The sequence below is a fragment of the Nycticebus coucang genome, chromosome 6, assembly GCF_027406575.1.
Source record: "Nycticebus coucang isolate mNycCou1 chromosome 6, mNycCou1.pri, whole genome shotgun sequence".
Taxonomy (NCBI): Eukaryota; Metazoa; Chordata; class Mammalia; order Primates; family Lorisidae; genus Nycticebus; species Nycticebus coucang.
In genome coordinates, this window is record NC_069785.1 from 19,750,511 (window position 1) to 19,765,852 (window position 15,342).

The 15,342-nt window shown below is 42.2% G+C and overlaps 1 protein-coding gene across 4 annotated transcripts in view; it reads right to left on the reverse strand.

Annotated features, from left to right (window-relative positions):
* The window catches only part of PRORP (protein only RNase P catalytic subunit), a 137,578-nt gene extending 122,502 nt beyond the window's left edge, over positions 1-15,076 (reverse strand). Inside the window, exons 1-3 of one of the 4 annotated variants that reach the window (XM_053594443.1) lie at positions 13,453-15,075; positions 10,445-10,492; positions 7,163-7,295 (exon numbers count right to left, since the gene is read on the reverse strand). In XM_053594443.1, coding sequence (XP_053450418.1) covers positions 7,163-7,295; positions 10,445-10,492; positions 13,453-14,435 — 1,164 coding nt within the window. In that variant the 5' untranslated portion in view covers positions 14,436-15,075. Of the gene's footprint in view, positions 1-7,162; positions 7,296-10,444; positions 10,493-13,452 lie in introns of all 4 variants that reach the window. The other 3 variants (XM_053594445.1, XM_053594444.1, XM_053594446.1) reach the window with 3 other exon arrangements.
* Positions 15,077-15,342: the final 266 nt, after the last annotated feature.

The following is a 15,342-nucleotide window of genomic DNA, read 5'->3' on the forward strand; positions in this document are numbered from 1 at the left end:
TCCATCAAAAAATGAATGAATTTACAAATTGTGGCATATCCACACACTTATAGTGGGCTATTACTTAGCAATAAAAATAAAAGAACAATTGAGATACAAAACATGTACGAAATCTCAAAATGACTATGCAGAATGAAACAAGCCAGACCAAAAAACAAAGTACAGTAGACCCTCCACAGTTGACAACCTTTGTAAGTTGACCTAACTTTCAAAGACCTGAGGCATGCACCAAATGTATGCATCAGTACAGTAAGCTTAGTTCCTTATGTTGAACACCTCTGTAAGAGGAAATTTTGGGGAGTGGTAGATAGGTTCATTATCTTGACTGTGATGAATCTATATATATATCAAAACTCACCAAGGGCAGCTCCTGTGCTCAGTGGGTAGGGTGACAGCCACATACACCGAGGCTGGCAGGTTCAAACCCGGCCCAGACCAACTAAACAACAATGACAACTGCAACAAAAAACTAGCCGGGCACTGTTGCGGGTGCCTGTAGTTCCAGCTACTTGGGAGGCTGAGACAAGAGAATTGCTTAAGCTCAAGAGTTTGAGGTTGCTGTGAGCTGTGATGCCATAGCACTCTACCGAGGGCAATATAGGGAGACTCTGTCTCAAAAAAAATAAAAAAAAACTTACAAGTTTAAATGTACAGTATAATACCTATAATCCTAGTGCTTTGAGAGGCCAAGGCTGGAGGATCACTTGAGGCCAGGAGATCAAGATCAGCCTGGACAACATAGTGACAGATCATCCCTACAAAAAACTTAAGAATTAGTCAGGCACAGTCATGAAGCTGCAGTCTCAGCTCCTGGGGAAACTGGATTTGGTCTGTGAGCCATAGTACACTGACCCCTGATTTATATTTTTCTATATCTCTCCATTTATGAAGAATTTGGCATCTGTCTCATAGTGTTCATTACCAGCCTAAGTGGCAAAGTACAGCAACCAACCCACAGTAAGCATTCCATAAATGTGGCTGTAATTACTATTATTAAAAATTATCATATGGCCAGGCTCATGCCTGTAATCCTAACACTTTGGGAGGCCAAAGCAGGAGGATCACTTGAAGCTAGCAAGATGATCCTAGCAAGACCCCCATCTCCACATAAACTTAAAAAAAAAGAAAAAGAAAAAATAGCCAAGTGGTGGTACATGCTTGTAGCCCCAGCTACTCAGGAGGTTGAGCTCAAGAGTTGGAAGCTGCAATGAGCTAAGATCCTATCACTGCACTCCAGCCTGGGCAAAACAATGAGACCTTGTCTCTATAAATAAATAAAAATAATTATCATATGGACATTCTTTTTTTTTTGAGATAGGTTCTCCCTTGCATGCTCACAGCTTACTGCAGCCTAGAACTCCTGGACTCAAGAGATCCTTCTGCTGCAGTCTTCCAAGTAGCTAGGACTACAGGCCTGCAATACCACGCCTGGCTAATTTTAAAAAATGTTTTATAGTGACAGGGTCTGATACAATGTTCACACTATCCTCAAACTCCTGCACTCAAGTCATCCTCTTACCCTGATCTCCCAAAGTGCTGCGATTATAGACAATGAGCTACCACCACACCTGGCCACCCCTTATCTCCATATGACCAACTATAACTTCAGGTTCACCGTTTCTATATCTGTTCAACTCTCACACCCTGGACCTTGTCAACACTCTACAGCACTCTAGCTCTGAACCCTAACTCTAATATGACATAGACTGAACTCTCCTGATTGCCAATCTCACTCCCTTTATGCCTGCTCTTCAACCTCAAAGAGCTTCGGTATCTTCTAATCTGTGAGGTCCCCCCTATTTTACTTTCTTCTTTTCAACCTCAATCTCATGGCCCATTACTTGAAGACACCCTCTCACATCCTCAACTCCTATTCCTTTTCCTAAGGAATTCCTAAAACTCCTTTTCCCCTGAAATGTACCAACCCAGTAAAATCCTATCTCAGCCTATCCACCTGCTTTCTCTGTTCTACACCTTGTTGACCCAGGACTACCAAAAATGACTCACCGGAACAGATCAATGCCATTACAAACTTATGCTCTCCAGCCTCAGCTGGGGCTTTAGCACTGCCTAGCAATACTTTTCCCCTCTTACAAATAACCCAAACTTCGGAAACTTAAAAAGTCTCTCAAGCTCCCTTAGGGTACCATACTTTTTCTTATCTTCAAGTATCCAATTTGTTCCTTTTCTTTTCACAAATTAGAGGTCAGCACAAATGCTCTAAAAATTTGCCCCACCTACACAATTTACCCACAATCCTTAATTCCTTCCCTCTAGACTCAGATAAAGAGTTGGTTCTATTGCTACCCCTGGAAGTGCTCTGGATTCATCCCTATCCTTTTTACCTCACCCCAGTCTTACAAAACTAAACCCTGAAATCAGTCCAGCCATGTGCCCTCTCTGCACTCTAACCAAGCTTTTATCCTGAGCTTTTCCATCTCCCAAATGGTGAAATCTTTATAATATTTTTCTGAGTGTTGGAACTATAACAAGCAATAGAGGTGTCTGACATATGGTAATTATTAAATAACGGGTGACTATTGTTATTATCATGTTAACAGCCTAAAGGTGAAAGGATGATGATAAGAACTGGGACACAGGATAGTGGAGCTGTAGGGAAAAAGAAAAAAAGGAGAAAATCATTTATGTTGCCATAAAATATACAGTCCTCTGGGAATATATTCATGTTTTGTAAACTGTGGTAAATATACACCTATTTTTTTGCTATATGAGGGTGTCAAACCTGAGGCCCACGGCCACATACAGATTATGTGAAGACTGTTTTGCTTATCTGTGGTGTTGGATATCATGAAAATTATGCCTGGACCTTTTTGTTGGCTCATCAGCTTTCATTAGTGTTTGCTTGTTTAATGTGTGTCTTAAGACTAAGACAACACTTATTCTTCCAACATGCAGCCGAGAAGAAAAAGGCTGGACACCCCTGCCTACAACTAATACTATACAGAGGAAAGATTTGTTCTGGGTTCTAAGTCTCCATCAACAGAGAAAAATTAGCACATGTTCCTTCTATTAATCTAGAATTAAAGTTAACATTCACACACACACAAAAAAAGGGAATTATGGCAATCATTAGCTATGGAGAGTGTTCAATTAGGCATTCCATGACTGGGGCAGGGGCACTTCCAGGTAAGCACCTGGGACATCTTGTTGTTCCAGAAAGCACAGAGAAGGTCAAAAACTGATTGGAGGCCCAGTGTGGTGGCTAACACCTGTAATCCTAGCACTCTGAGAAGCCAAGACAAACAGATCCCTTAAGCTCAAGAGTTTGAGACCAGCCTGAGCAAAAGAAGACCTCATCTCTACTAGTAAAAGAAAAAATAGCAGAGCATTGTTGAGGCGGAAGTTGAGGCAAGAGGATTGCTTGAACCCAGGAGTTTGAGGTTGCTGTGAGCTAAAGCTGACACCTCGGCATTCTAGCCTGCAGCAACCGAATGAGACTGTCTCAAATAAATAAATAAATAAATAAATAACTGATTGATTTTACAGGTGTGATGGTACATGCTTGTAGCCCCAGCTACTCAGGAGGTTGAGCCCAAGAGTTAGAAGCTGCAATGAGCTAAGATCTTATCACTGCACTCTAGCCTGGACAAAAGAATGAGACCTTGTCTCTAAAAAAATGAATACATAAAAATAATCAGGTATCAAAAAGAGAGAGGAGCTGGATTGAAGGCACTCCTACTGGCTAAATTTAGGGCAATTTCAGTATCAAAAAGAATAGTAACAGTAATGGAGTCTAACACAGTGAATAAAAAAAGGAGAAAGGGGAAAGAGTAAAAACTTCTGTAGAATAACAATGCTAGTTAATAAACGTAGCAGGAATAAATTAATTAGAAAATTATCACTTGACAATCTCCAAAGGCAGGGATTATCTCCATGATGCTGAAAACGTGGGTAAAAAAGTTAATGGATGTACTCCATAAACAGGTACTAGTATGAACCCATAAAAATTAATTCAAAAAGTTGATGTATGACAGCATATCTGCATGGTCTTACAAGTATTACTCCCCAGATTACTAGTTAACTACAAAGAAGAAATGTACCTTTACAAAGAAGAGACCTGCCAGTCATTCACTTAATCAGGTGATGGATCAAGATCAGCAATGGTGAGGATGATCTGGTATTACGCGCCCGTGATGCAGTGCGAGCACATGGCATCACCTATGCAGTATATCCAAAAGCATTCAAACCAAACTAATAAAGAGAAAATGATCAACTAGCCAGTCCACAGTCTTGCTACTCAAAATGTGATCCAAAGACCAAAAATCACATCACCTGGAGGTTTATCCACACTATAGATACCAGGCCCCACTCCCAACAACTAAATCAGAATTTGCTTTTTAACAAGCTCCTCAGGTGATTCAGAGGGACAAAATTTGAGAATCTTTGTATAAGACTATTCATCCAGACTTCAAAAAGTCAGTGTCCGGTGGCGCCTATGGCTCAAAGGAGTAGGGCGCCAGCCCCATATGCCGGAGGTGGAGGGTTCAAACCCAGCCCCGGCCAGAAACTGCATTAAAAAAAAAAAAAAGTCAGTGTCATGAAAACAAAATAAAAGGCCAGGCAGACTGATAAATAAGTAAACTTTAATTGAACCTGGAATTAGGGGAAAACATAGTTGTATAATACATTTTGTGGGGACAATTTAAATGTGTAGTTTTTATTACATACCCCATTTCCCCGAAAATAAGACAGTGTCTTATTTTAAGGTGTGCTCCCAAAGATGCGCTAGGTCTTATTTTCAGGGGACGTCTTATCTTTCCTGTAAGTAGGTCTTATTTTTGGAGGATGTCTTATTTTCGGGTAAACAGGGTAGTACTGAAGTACTGCTATTCTTCTTCAATGTGATAATGGTATTTAATAACATAATTTTCTTAGTCTTAGAAGATATACCCTGAAATATTTAAGGTAATGTATCATCGTGTCTACAACTTACCTTTAAATGGTTTATAAAAACAGACACATAAAAAGCAAATGTGGCATAATATTAACACTTACTCCAAGCAAAGAGTATGTAGTACATTCTGCTATTTTTTTCTTTTTTTCTGTAGGTTGAAATTTTTGTCATATGAAAACTTGGAGGGTGAGAGGAGTATTCAATTAGCCCACAAGAGAAACGGTAAGTTTTTGTGGCAGACAGGATGTCTTACACAACCACATTTATCATAACACTCAGTTTAGAAGATACACATAAACATTCAATGGATGTTTGCTGAAAGAAAATAACATTTGTTTGTTTAAATCATATTTTATTAACAGCAATTACTAAGGTATTTAATTAAGAGCTGCTAAAACTAGTTGGCTGTAGGGCATATATGAAAGTATAGGCTGTCCTTGTATGAGAGGCAATAGAGTATAATGATAAAGATCTGGGGTTTAGTTAGACCCAGATTTTATTAGTGAGGTGTAAAATAGAAATAAAACAGTACCTTTATAGGGTAGTTCCAAGGACAAAATAAGATATAAGATAATAAATAAATGATAAATGATAAATTGATAAATGTTCACTTTCATTCTATCAACAAGGTTAGCTAAAAAGAATTCTATAAAATGGAGATATTGTTTTCATAGACCAGATTTGGACTTTATTCTGAAATTAAAGATCTTTACATGATCTCAGGACATTTTCCAAAAATTTTAAGTCAAGGTGAGAAGACAGAACACTTAAAGATTCAGTAAAATGATTAGGGTTAGGGCAAACAGTCCCCAAGATGACCAAAAGAAAACAGCTTACCTCTTCAAGTAGATCTCAGTGAACCAGCATAAAGTATTAAAGATTAGCAAAACAAAGTTGTTATAAATGAGTGGGAATCACAGTCAACATATAAGAGAGTATGTGAATAATTTTGTCAAGTTATACTAACCTCTCCTGAATAGAAATGTTTTTGTTTTTTTTTGTAGAGACAGGGTCTCACTGTACCGCCCTCGGGTAGAGTGCCGTGGCGTCACACGGCTCACAGCAACCTCTAACTCTTGGGCTTACCGATTCTCTTGCCTCAGCCTCCCGATTAGCTGGGTCTATATGCGCCCATCACAACGCCCAGCTATTTTTGTTGTTGTTGTTGTTGCAGTTTGGCCGGGGCTGGGTTTGAACCCGCCACCCTCGGCATATGGGGCCGGCGCCCTACTCACTGAGCCACAGGCGCCACCCGTTTTTGTTTTTTTTTGAGACAGAGCCTCAAGCTGTCACCCTGGGTAGAGTGCTGTGACATCACAGCTCACAGCAACCTCCAACTCCTGGGCTCAAGTGATTCTCCTGCCTCTGCCTCCCAAGTAGCTGGGACTACAGGCGTCCACCACAACGCCTGGCTATTTTTTGGTTGCAGCCGTCACTGTTGTTTGGCGGGCCCAGGCTGGATTTGAACCTGCCAGCTCAGGTATATGTGGCTGGCGCCTTAGCTGCTTGAGCCACAGGCACCAAGCCTCCTGAATAGAAATGTTGGGAGAAACCAGTGTCTTCATGGGAGTCTACCTGAACATAGTTTTCTGGAAACACTTAGAGAAAATATAAGCACCTATCTTTTTAGTTTAAGTGTACTCATTATGCCCAGATGTAATGTGACTGACATCAATAGATGATACTAACCCATTTATTCTACATAATTCTAAAGTGATTGCTCTGAATGGTTGGCAGAAAAGCAGGTTGGCATACTGCTTGTTTTCATGAATAAAGTTTACCTTGAACACACCAACTCATTTATGTATTGACTATGACTTTTTTTTTTTTTGAGACAGAGTCTCATTATGTCACTCTGGGTAGAGTACAGTGGCGGCACAGCTCATAGTAACTTCCAACTCTTGGGCTTAAGCAATTCTCTTGCCTCAGCCTCCTAAGTAGCTGGGACTACAGGTGCCCGCCTGGCTATTTTTTTTTGTTGTTGCAGTTGTCATTGTTGTTTAGCAGGCCTGGGCGAGGCTTGAACCTGCCAGCCTCAGTGTATGTGGCTGGCGCCCTACTAACTGAGTTACGGGCGCCAAGCTTATTGACTATGATTTTTAAGTATAAAAGGAGAGTGAAAAGTTGCAACAAAGACCATATGGCCTGTAAAGCCTAAAATATTTACTATCTGGTCTTCTACAGAAATTGCTGACCCCTTGCACTAGACGGGCAATCCAAGAAGGTAATAAAACCTGTTAGACTCACCCAAGGTGTTGTCTTTTTGTACTGATCACCTCCATCGATCACATCCTTCATGATTTTTCCTGTGAGAAATTCATATTCTTCTGGACTCAATTCAATAGACTCTATGGTTTTCCCACAGCTGGAACACTGACCACTGTAATTATAATTGTTTATGTTGTATAATGTCCTGGACAACTTTTTTCTAAAGTGAATAATCCCAAAACATGAGGAAATCAAAGGTGATTTAAAAAAGATCAAACCTTTGTAATCATCACATGCATCTGATTTTTACAAACCTGATATCACGTATCAGTGTGCAAGAAATCCCAAAAAAGTAAACTGATGGGTATCTGGTTGAAAATAATTCCTAAAACACAAATGGGCCCCAAATGTCTATGGGAAAACACCTCTAAGGCTTCACATAGGATGACAGTGCTTACAAGAAAATCATTTTGATCACTGCAAAGTCTCCACATGCAAAACATGGATTTTGGTCAGTTATTCTAATTATAAACTCTGAATTATCCTACCCCTAAGGTGTTCTTTTCTGTGTTTGTTTTTTTGAGACAGAGTCTCACTCAGTTGCCCTGGGGTTGAGTGCTGTGGGGTCATAGCTCACAGCAATCTCAAACTCTTTGGCTCAAGTGATCCTCTTAACTTAGCCTCCCAATTAGCAGGGACTACAGGCACCTGCTACAATGCCCAGCTAGTTTTTTTTATTTTTAGTAGAGAAAGGTCTTGCTCTCACTCAGGCTGGTGTAACCACCTTTATTACCAAAATTTTACAATTCTCAAGTGTCTTAGCCCCCTCAAATTCCACAGAAGGTTTAAGTGTTCCCATTAGAACTGAAGCAGGCAGCTAACTGGCCTGGACTTGACAGGGATGAAACAGTGAGGGTTATCTCAGCTCCAGTGGCCTAGCAACACAGGCTTAGATAAAGTAGAGATGAGACAAAGAGGTCTCACAGCACAAATTGCTGAACAGAACTTTGTAACTTTCTGTACACTGATGCAAGTCTTCTGAGTTTTTCCCAGGAACAGCCCTGAGATAACTATAGCTCCTTTCTCTACCAGATTGACCCCTGGAGAAAGACAAGTGATATCCCACTGCAGATTGTGCTCAAGAGCCACTGGGCATATGCACAAGGCTATTAAAAAAATGAAAAATATTAACCCCTAAGGCCAGGCATGGTGGCTCACACCTGTAATCTTAGCATTCTGGGAGGCCGAGAGGGTAGACTGCCTGAGCTCACAGGTTCGAGACCAGCCTGAGCCAGGGTGAGACTTTGTCTCTAAAAATAGCCGGGCATTATGGCAGTTGCCTGTAGTCCCAGCTACTCAGGGGGCTGAGACAAGAGAATCACTAGAGCCCAAGAGTTTGAAGCTGCTGTAAGATGTGACACTACAGCACTCTACCTAGGGCGACAAAGTGAGATTCTGTATCAAAAAAAAAAAAAAAAATTAACCCCTAGAACATTATAATACTAAAATCCTCACCCTTGGCTCAGGGCCTGTGGCTCAAGTGGCTAAGGTGCCAGCCACATACACCTGAGCTGGTGGTTCAAATCCAGCCCATGCCCAACAAACAACAATGATGGCTACAACCAAAAAATAGCTGGGCGTTGTGGCAGGCACCTGTAGTCCCAGCTACTTGGGAGGCTGAGGCAGGAGAATCACTTGAGCCCAGGAGTTGGAGGTTGCTGTGTGCTGTGATGCCATGGCACTCTACCCAGAGCAACAGCTTGAGGCTCTGTCTCAAAAAATAATAATAGGTTCAGCACCTGTGGCTCAAGCAGCTAAGGCACCAGCCACATACAAATGAGCTGGTGGGTTCAAATCCAGCCTGGGCCTGCCAAACAACGACAGCTGCAACCAAAAATAGCCAGGCTGCAACCAAAAATAGCTGGGTGTTGTGGCAAGCGCCTGTAGTTCCAGCTACCTGGGAGGCAGAGGCAGAATCGCTTGAGCCCAGGAGTTGGAGGTTGCTGTGAGCTGTGATGCCACGGCACCCTACCCAGGGCAACAGCTTGAGGCTCTGACTCAAAAACAATAAAAAATAAAATAATAATAATAAAATCCCCACCCAAGAGAGATTTGTTCACCATTTCTTATTTATGGGATGCATGTACTAGCATGATTCTTCACTGTGTTTTTGTACCCTGCACTCCACCCCAAATGTGCAATGGGGTTCACTCCCTTTATACATTATTCATTTTCACCTCCACAAAAACACCTTGACTCTACTAATTGGGAAGGTGGATTTGAGGTAGCCAGTGCTCCTCCCTCCTCCAGTTTACAAGGCCTCTGAAATAAATCCTTTCTCTCTAGACAATCCTCATTTTCTCAGTAATTGGCTTTCTGTACGGTGAGTAACAGTGAAACCCCCTTTGTGGGTTCGTTAACACTGGTCTCAGAATTCCTCAGCTCAAGCAATCTACCTCCCCTGGCCTCCCAGAGTGCTAGGGTTACAAGCACGAGCCATCAGGCCCAGTCCTAAGGTGTTCTTAAGTATTTTTTAATCAGGTCTGGAGAGGTGGCTCATGCCTGTAATCCCAGCACACTGGGAGGCTAAGACAGGGGTGGACTGCTGGAGCTCAGGAGTTTCAGACCAGCCTGAACAAGAGAAGACCCTGTTTCTACTAAAAGTAGAAAAATTAGCTGGGCATTGTGGCAGGCAACTGTAGTTCCAGCTACTCAGAAGGTTAAGGCAAGACCATCACTTGAACCAAGGAGTGTAAGGTTACTGTGAGCTAGGCTGACACCACATCATTCTAGCCTGGGCAACAGAGTGACACTGTCTCAAAAAAAAAAAAAAAAAAAAGTCACACATGTAATCCCAGCACTCTGTGAGGCTGAGGTGGGTGGATTGCATGAGCTCATGGATTCTTGACCACCTTGAACAAGAGCAAGACCCCATCTCTAAAAAATAGCCAGGCAAGGTCAGACGAGGTGGCTCATGCCTGTAATCCTAGCATGTAATCTGGGAGGCCAAGGCGGGTAGCCTACCCGAGCTCACAAGTTCAAGACCAGCCTAAGCCAGCCAGAGCAAGACCTCATCTCTAAAAAAAATAGCTGAGTGTTGTGGCAGGCACCTGTAGTCCCAGCTACTTGGAAGGCTGAGGCAAAGAATTGCTTAAGCCCAAGAGTTGGAGGTTGCTGTGAGCTGTAACACCATGGCCCTCTACGAAGGGTGACAAATGAGACTCTGTCTCAAAAAAAAAAAAGTTTTTTAAAAATCAATAGTAACAAAAGGTACTAAATCTGAATCAAACAAGTGAAAATAAATGAAATAGTGGCCTTTACCTTTTCTGGATTGTGGTAAACTGTCCTTTCCATTGTTGTCCAGGAACACTACAAAGAAGATTGCAAACCAAATCATCAGAAGGTCAGATTCTTACTGAACTGAAACGTAATTCATTATATTTACAAACTCTGTAGGGAAGACCTCTGCAAAGTTCAAAGTACTTCCCTGGAATAGTTTAATTAGCAGAATGACTGCTACCCTGTGATGGGGTAAGTAGCTGACAGCATTCCACTCTAGATACCCTTCTTCTCTTCAGTTGGTCATCTGACCCTTCTTCAAGTCTAAACCTACCTTCACTGAAGCTGTACAGAAAGCAGCTGACCTAGTATAGGCTCTAAACCAAATCCAACTCTGACCTTCTCCATAAACCTGCCAGAGATTACTCCTGCATGGAATAATTTCCCTCCTCTTATACACCACAGTTATTTAACTGTCTGGTACTCCTAATTAAAAAGAATATCATAATAGATCTTTTTTTTTTTTTTTTGTAGAGACAGAGTCTTTATCGCCCTCGGTAGAGTGCCGTGGCATCACACAGCTCACAGAAACCTCCAACACCTGGGCTTAGGCGATTCCCTTGCCTCAGCCTCCCCAGTAGCTGGGACAACAGGTGCCCACCACAACGCCCGGCTATTTTTTTGTTGCAGTTTGGCCGGGGCCAGGTTTGAACCCGCCACCCTCAGTATACAGGGCCAGCGCCCTACCCACTGAGCCACAGGCGCTGCCCTTAATAGATCTTATATCACAAAAGACAATGCCTAGTCCAATTGGAGGCATTCAAAACTACTTACCAATTTCTTTGTTCAATTAATTTATCCTTTCCTGGGTGGCGCCTGTGGCTCAAGGAGTAGGGCGCCGGTCCCATATGCCGGAGGTGGCGGGTTCAAACCCAGCCCCGGCCAAAAAAAAAAAAAAAAAAGAAAAAAAGAAAAAAAATTTATCCTTTCCTCCTACTGGGCTCAAGTGATTGTGTTGCCTCAGCCTCCCAAGTAGTTTGGGACTACCTTTTTTTTTTTAATAGATGGGAGTCTCCCTCTTGCTTGGGCTGGTCTCAAACTGCTGAGCTCAGGCAATCCACCCACCTCTGTCTCCCAGAGTGCTAGGATTATAGGCATGAGCCACCATGCCCTGCCTCTTTTTTTTTTTTTTTTCTTGAGACAGAGTTTCACTCTGTTGCCTTTGGTAGTAGAGCGCCATGCTGTCATAGCTCACAGCAACCTCAAATTCTTGGGCTTGAGCAATTCTCTTGCCTCAGCCTCCCAGTAGTTGGGCTTATAGGCACCCAACACTATCCTGACTAGTTTTTCTATACACCCTCCCTACTTCTTAACTCAAGACCTCATCATCTCACACCCAAACCTAAAATTATACCCAAACAGATCCCTCCTCCCGCCCTATTGCCAATCTTAATACTTCTCCAATCACTGTTTTGGCAATTACCTTTCTAAAATTTCAAAACTGACATTCTTAATAAAAGAATAAAGTCCAAATGCCTTGGCACTCAAAGATTTCACACCTAGCTCCTCCCCGTTTATGTTCAATAAGTTAAGATAATTAAGTATAATTTCCACTTCCAAGCTCTGTATACGTGATATAGAATAAAAAGAAAGGGAAAAACAGATGAAAGAAATGAATTTTTAGGAAAGAGCCTGAAACAAATTAATGAAGAGATAAAAGACTGAAGCAATATATAGGTATATAGCCAGTAAGTAACAAGTATAAAATCAAAGAGAAGGCTCTGTGCCCGTAGTACAGTGGTTACGGTGCCAGCCACATACATCGAGACTGGCGGGTTCGAACCCCACCTGGGCCAACTAAACAACTGCGGCAACAACAACAACAGCCGGGTGTTGTGGTGGACACCTATGGTCCCAGCTACTTGGGAGGCTGATGCAGGAGAATCGCTTAGGCCCAAGAGTTTGAAGTTGCTGTGAGCTGTGATGTCACAGCACTCTACCGAGGGTGACATAGTAAGACTCTGTCTCAAAAAAAAAAAAAAAAAACATCAAAGAGAAAGCAAAGAGAATTTTTGAAAAAGAGCACTCAAATGATGGGAAAGATCTAAAACAAACTAAAAGGATAAAGATTTTCCATTTTAATGCTCACGTAAGGCCCTTAGTCAGGATTCCCCTCTGCACTCTTACCTTTTAGGTTGATGAAATACAGAGGTTAAACAGAATAAATATAAGCACACTATCCCAGTCACTAGATTTCAGAGGAACTTCTGAAAATACAGATATGGCCCAAGGACAACTCTAGTCAAATACTACTGCTTTTCCTTGCTATGAACTCTGGTCACAAGTACTAACTATTCTTAGGTACTCATATCTTACTTGATACCTAAGAAAATAAAACCAATCATCCTTGTACTTAAAGGTAACAAACACATAAAACAAAAAGTGCTCTATAATTTCCTTTTTATGTAATGGGAGGAGATTAGCACAAATTGTTTATGCCACTATTTTTTTTTTCTTTTTTGCAGTTTTTGGCCAGGGCCGGTCTGAACCCACCACCTCCAGTATATGGGGGCCAGCGTCCTACCCCTTGAGCCACAGGTACCACCCTTTCTTTTTTTTTTTTTTTTTTGAGACAGAGTCTCAAGCTGTTGCCCTGGGTAGAGTGCCTTGGCATCACAGCTCACAGCAACCTCAAACTCTTGGGCTTAAGCGATTCTCTTGCCTCAGCCTCCCAAGTGGCTCCAGGAGCCCACCACAATGCCTGGCTGTTTTTTGGTTGTAGTTGTCATTATTTATGGCAGGCCCGGGCTGGATTCGAACCCGCCAGCTCCGGTGTATGTGGCTGGCTCCCCAGCCACTTGAGCCACAGGCTGAGCCACTACTACTTTTTTTAAAGAGAGAAAATTTTGTCTTAAAGAGGAAAAAAAGTTACTAAGAAACAGAACTATAGTCTGAATAAAATGGTTCTCAGAAATTAACAACAGAAAGGAAAGGCTACTTTTAAAGCATATATATCAAAATAAATACATATAGAGAAAAATCAAAATTACCTCTCAAACCATGTTTTTATACTGTGTGCAAATGACTCCCCAGGATACAGCTGATTATTTCTTAGATACAAAAGAATGTCTAGTAGTTTATTTGAATAGTGATCATCCTTTATGTCTTTTCCAAAATCAAAGAAGGCTTTTAAAGTTTCCAACATAGGAATGAGATTATGAGATAGCAATTCCTGATACAAATTCCAAGCTATGTCTACATCTTGATGAAGGAGGGCTCCTTGGATACAGTCATCATAGTTCTTTCTTGAAGGGATCATAATTTTTTTGATGTCCTCTAACAGCAGCAAGGCCTCTCCCCATCTGTCTGAATGGATTAATCCCCGGATGAGAAGAGTGTATGCTCCAGGCTCTAAATTTTTATATCTGGCTTTCATGATTTCATAAATATCAATAACTTCTGATGTCTGCTTATGAAAGACACAGAGATATAAATACTTGACCAGTAAATCATAGCCTACAATACCATTGTTTTTTGACGCTACCCATGCCAGCAGAGATTTAGCCACATCTACAGAGCTATGATGGTGGGCCATCTGTGAACTGATCCAACTTTCAAAACTGACCTTTCCTTTGAAATCTTCCTTAAGTTTATCCCAATCCTCTGACCTCAAAGGTTTTGTTGGGAGTTGTATAGTGTTCTTTACAGGTGGCAATTCATGATCTTTATTCTGACGATTCATCTGTGATCTCTTCTTAGCTGCTCCTGCTGAAAAAAGACCAGAAAAACCAGAAGAAACGTGCTTACTACTGTCCTCATCTTTTTTGAGATGTCTGGCCTTGGCAATTAGCAGATTAATTGATTTGGTATTTTGCAGACATGTTTTTTTAAGAGAAAACCACCTCTGGTGGTTCCTGATGCCACAGAACTCTGTGAGAAAGAGACACAAGTAAGAGTGTCCTGGGCCTAGCCATACCGACTTGCTCTTCCAAAGTTTAGTAAAGCTTCCAACGCCAGACAAACAGAAAGTCATTATGCAGTGAGATCAGCACCAAAAATCCTTACTTCTACAGCAAAATTAAGGTTTTGGAAGTCAGAGGCAGAGAGTGAAAGTGCAACTTTTAAAAAGATTTCCGTTTCTTCCTTAGAAATTAAGGTGCTGCTTTTGAGGCTACTTAATAGCAACGAAGGCAGGTGAGTTCTCTCTATAAAATAACGATCCCCGGACATCCAACGTCGCAAGCCCCAAACCACGGTACAGAGCAGGAATCCTCTGGGGTCTATAACATTCCAGTCCACGAATCTGAAGAAGAGGCACAAGGAGCAATGCCCAGTTCTACTCACGTGGATCAGAAACGTCCTGAAATGGGGCAGGAGCTCAAGGAAGACCTGCTGGAAAAGGGGAGTAAAGTCGAAACTGCGACCCAGAGCCCCCAACTACTTCACTAGCAATGACAGCGGCGAAAGCCAAAGTCTAGGGGCCCTCGTTCCACATAACCCAGGCGGCAAAACTCGCCCAAGGCGAGTAGGGCTAGAGAGGTGGAGAGTCAGCCGACCCAAAAACTCAGGTATGAGAAGTCCAGGAATGGCGCTGCCTTGACTGAGTACCGACCGCTAACAAACGAAGTTCACCTCATTCAGCAACTCACCACCGCACTCCACGCAACACTCACGCCACCATGAAGGCAGCGGAAACTACAGAGCCCACAATGCACCGCGCCGACCCGGCCGCCAGACTGACCCGGGCGCAGGCGTTCCACTACGCCTGGCGGCGAGGGGAAAAAATGAATTTGTAAGCATTTACTGATAAAAGACGGATGCTTAAGTGTCTCTTATATTCAGGGGACCTTGAGGGCCTCCAGATTTCCGCACTATACAACTAAAAGAATCTGTGAAAGAAGGAAGCGCATTCCTCAAGCCGGAAACTTAAGTGGGCTGCT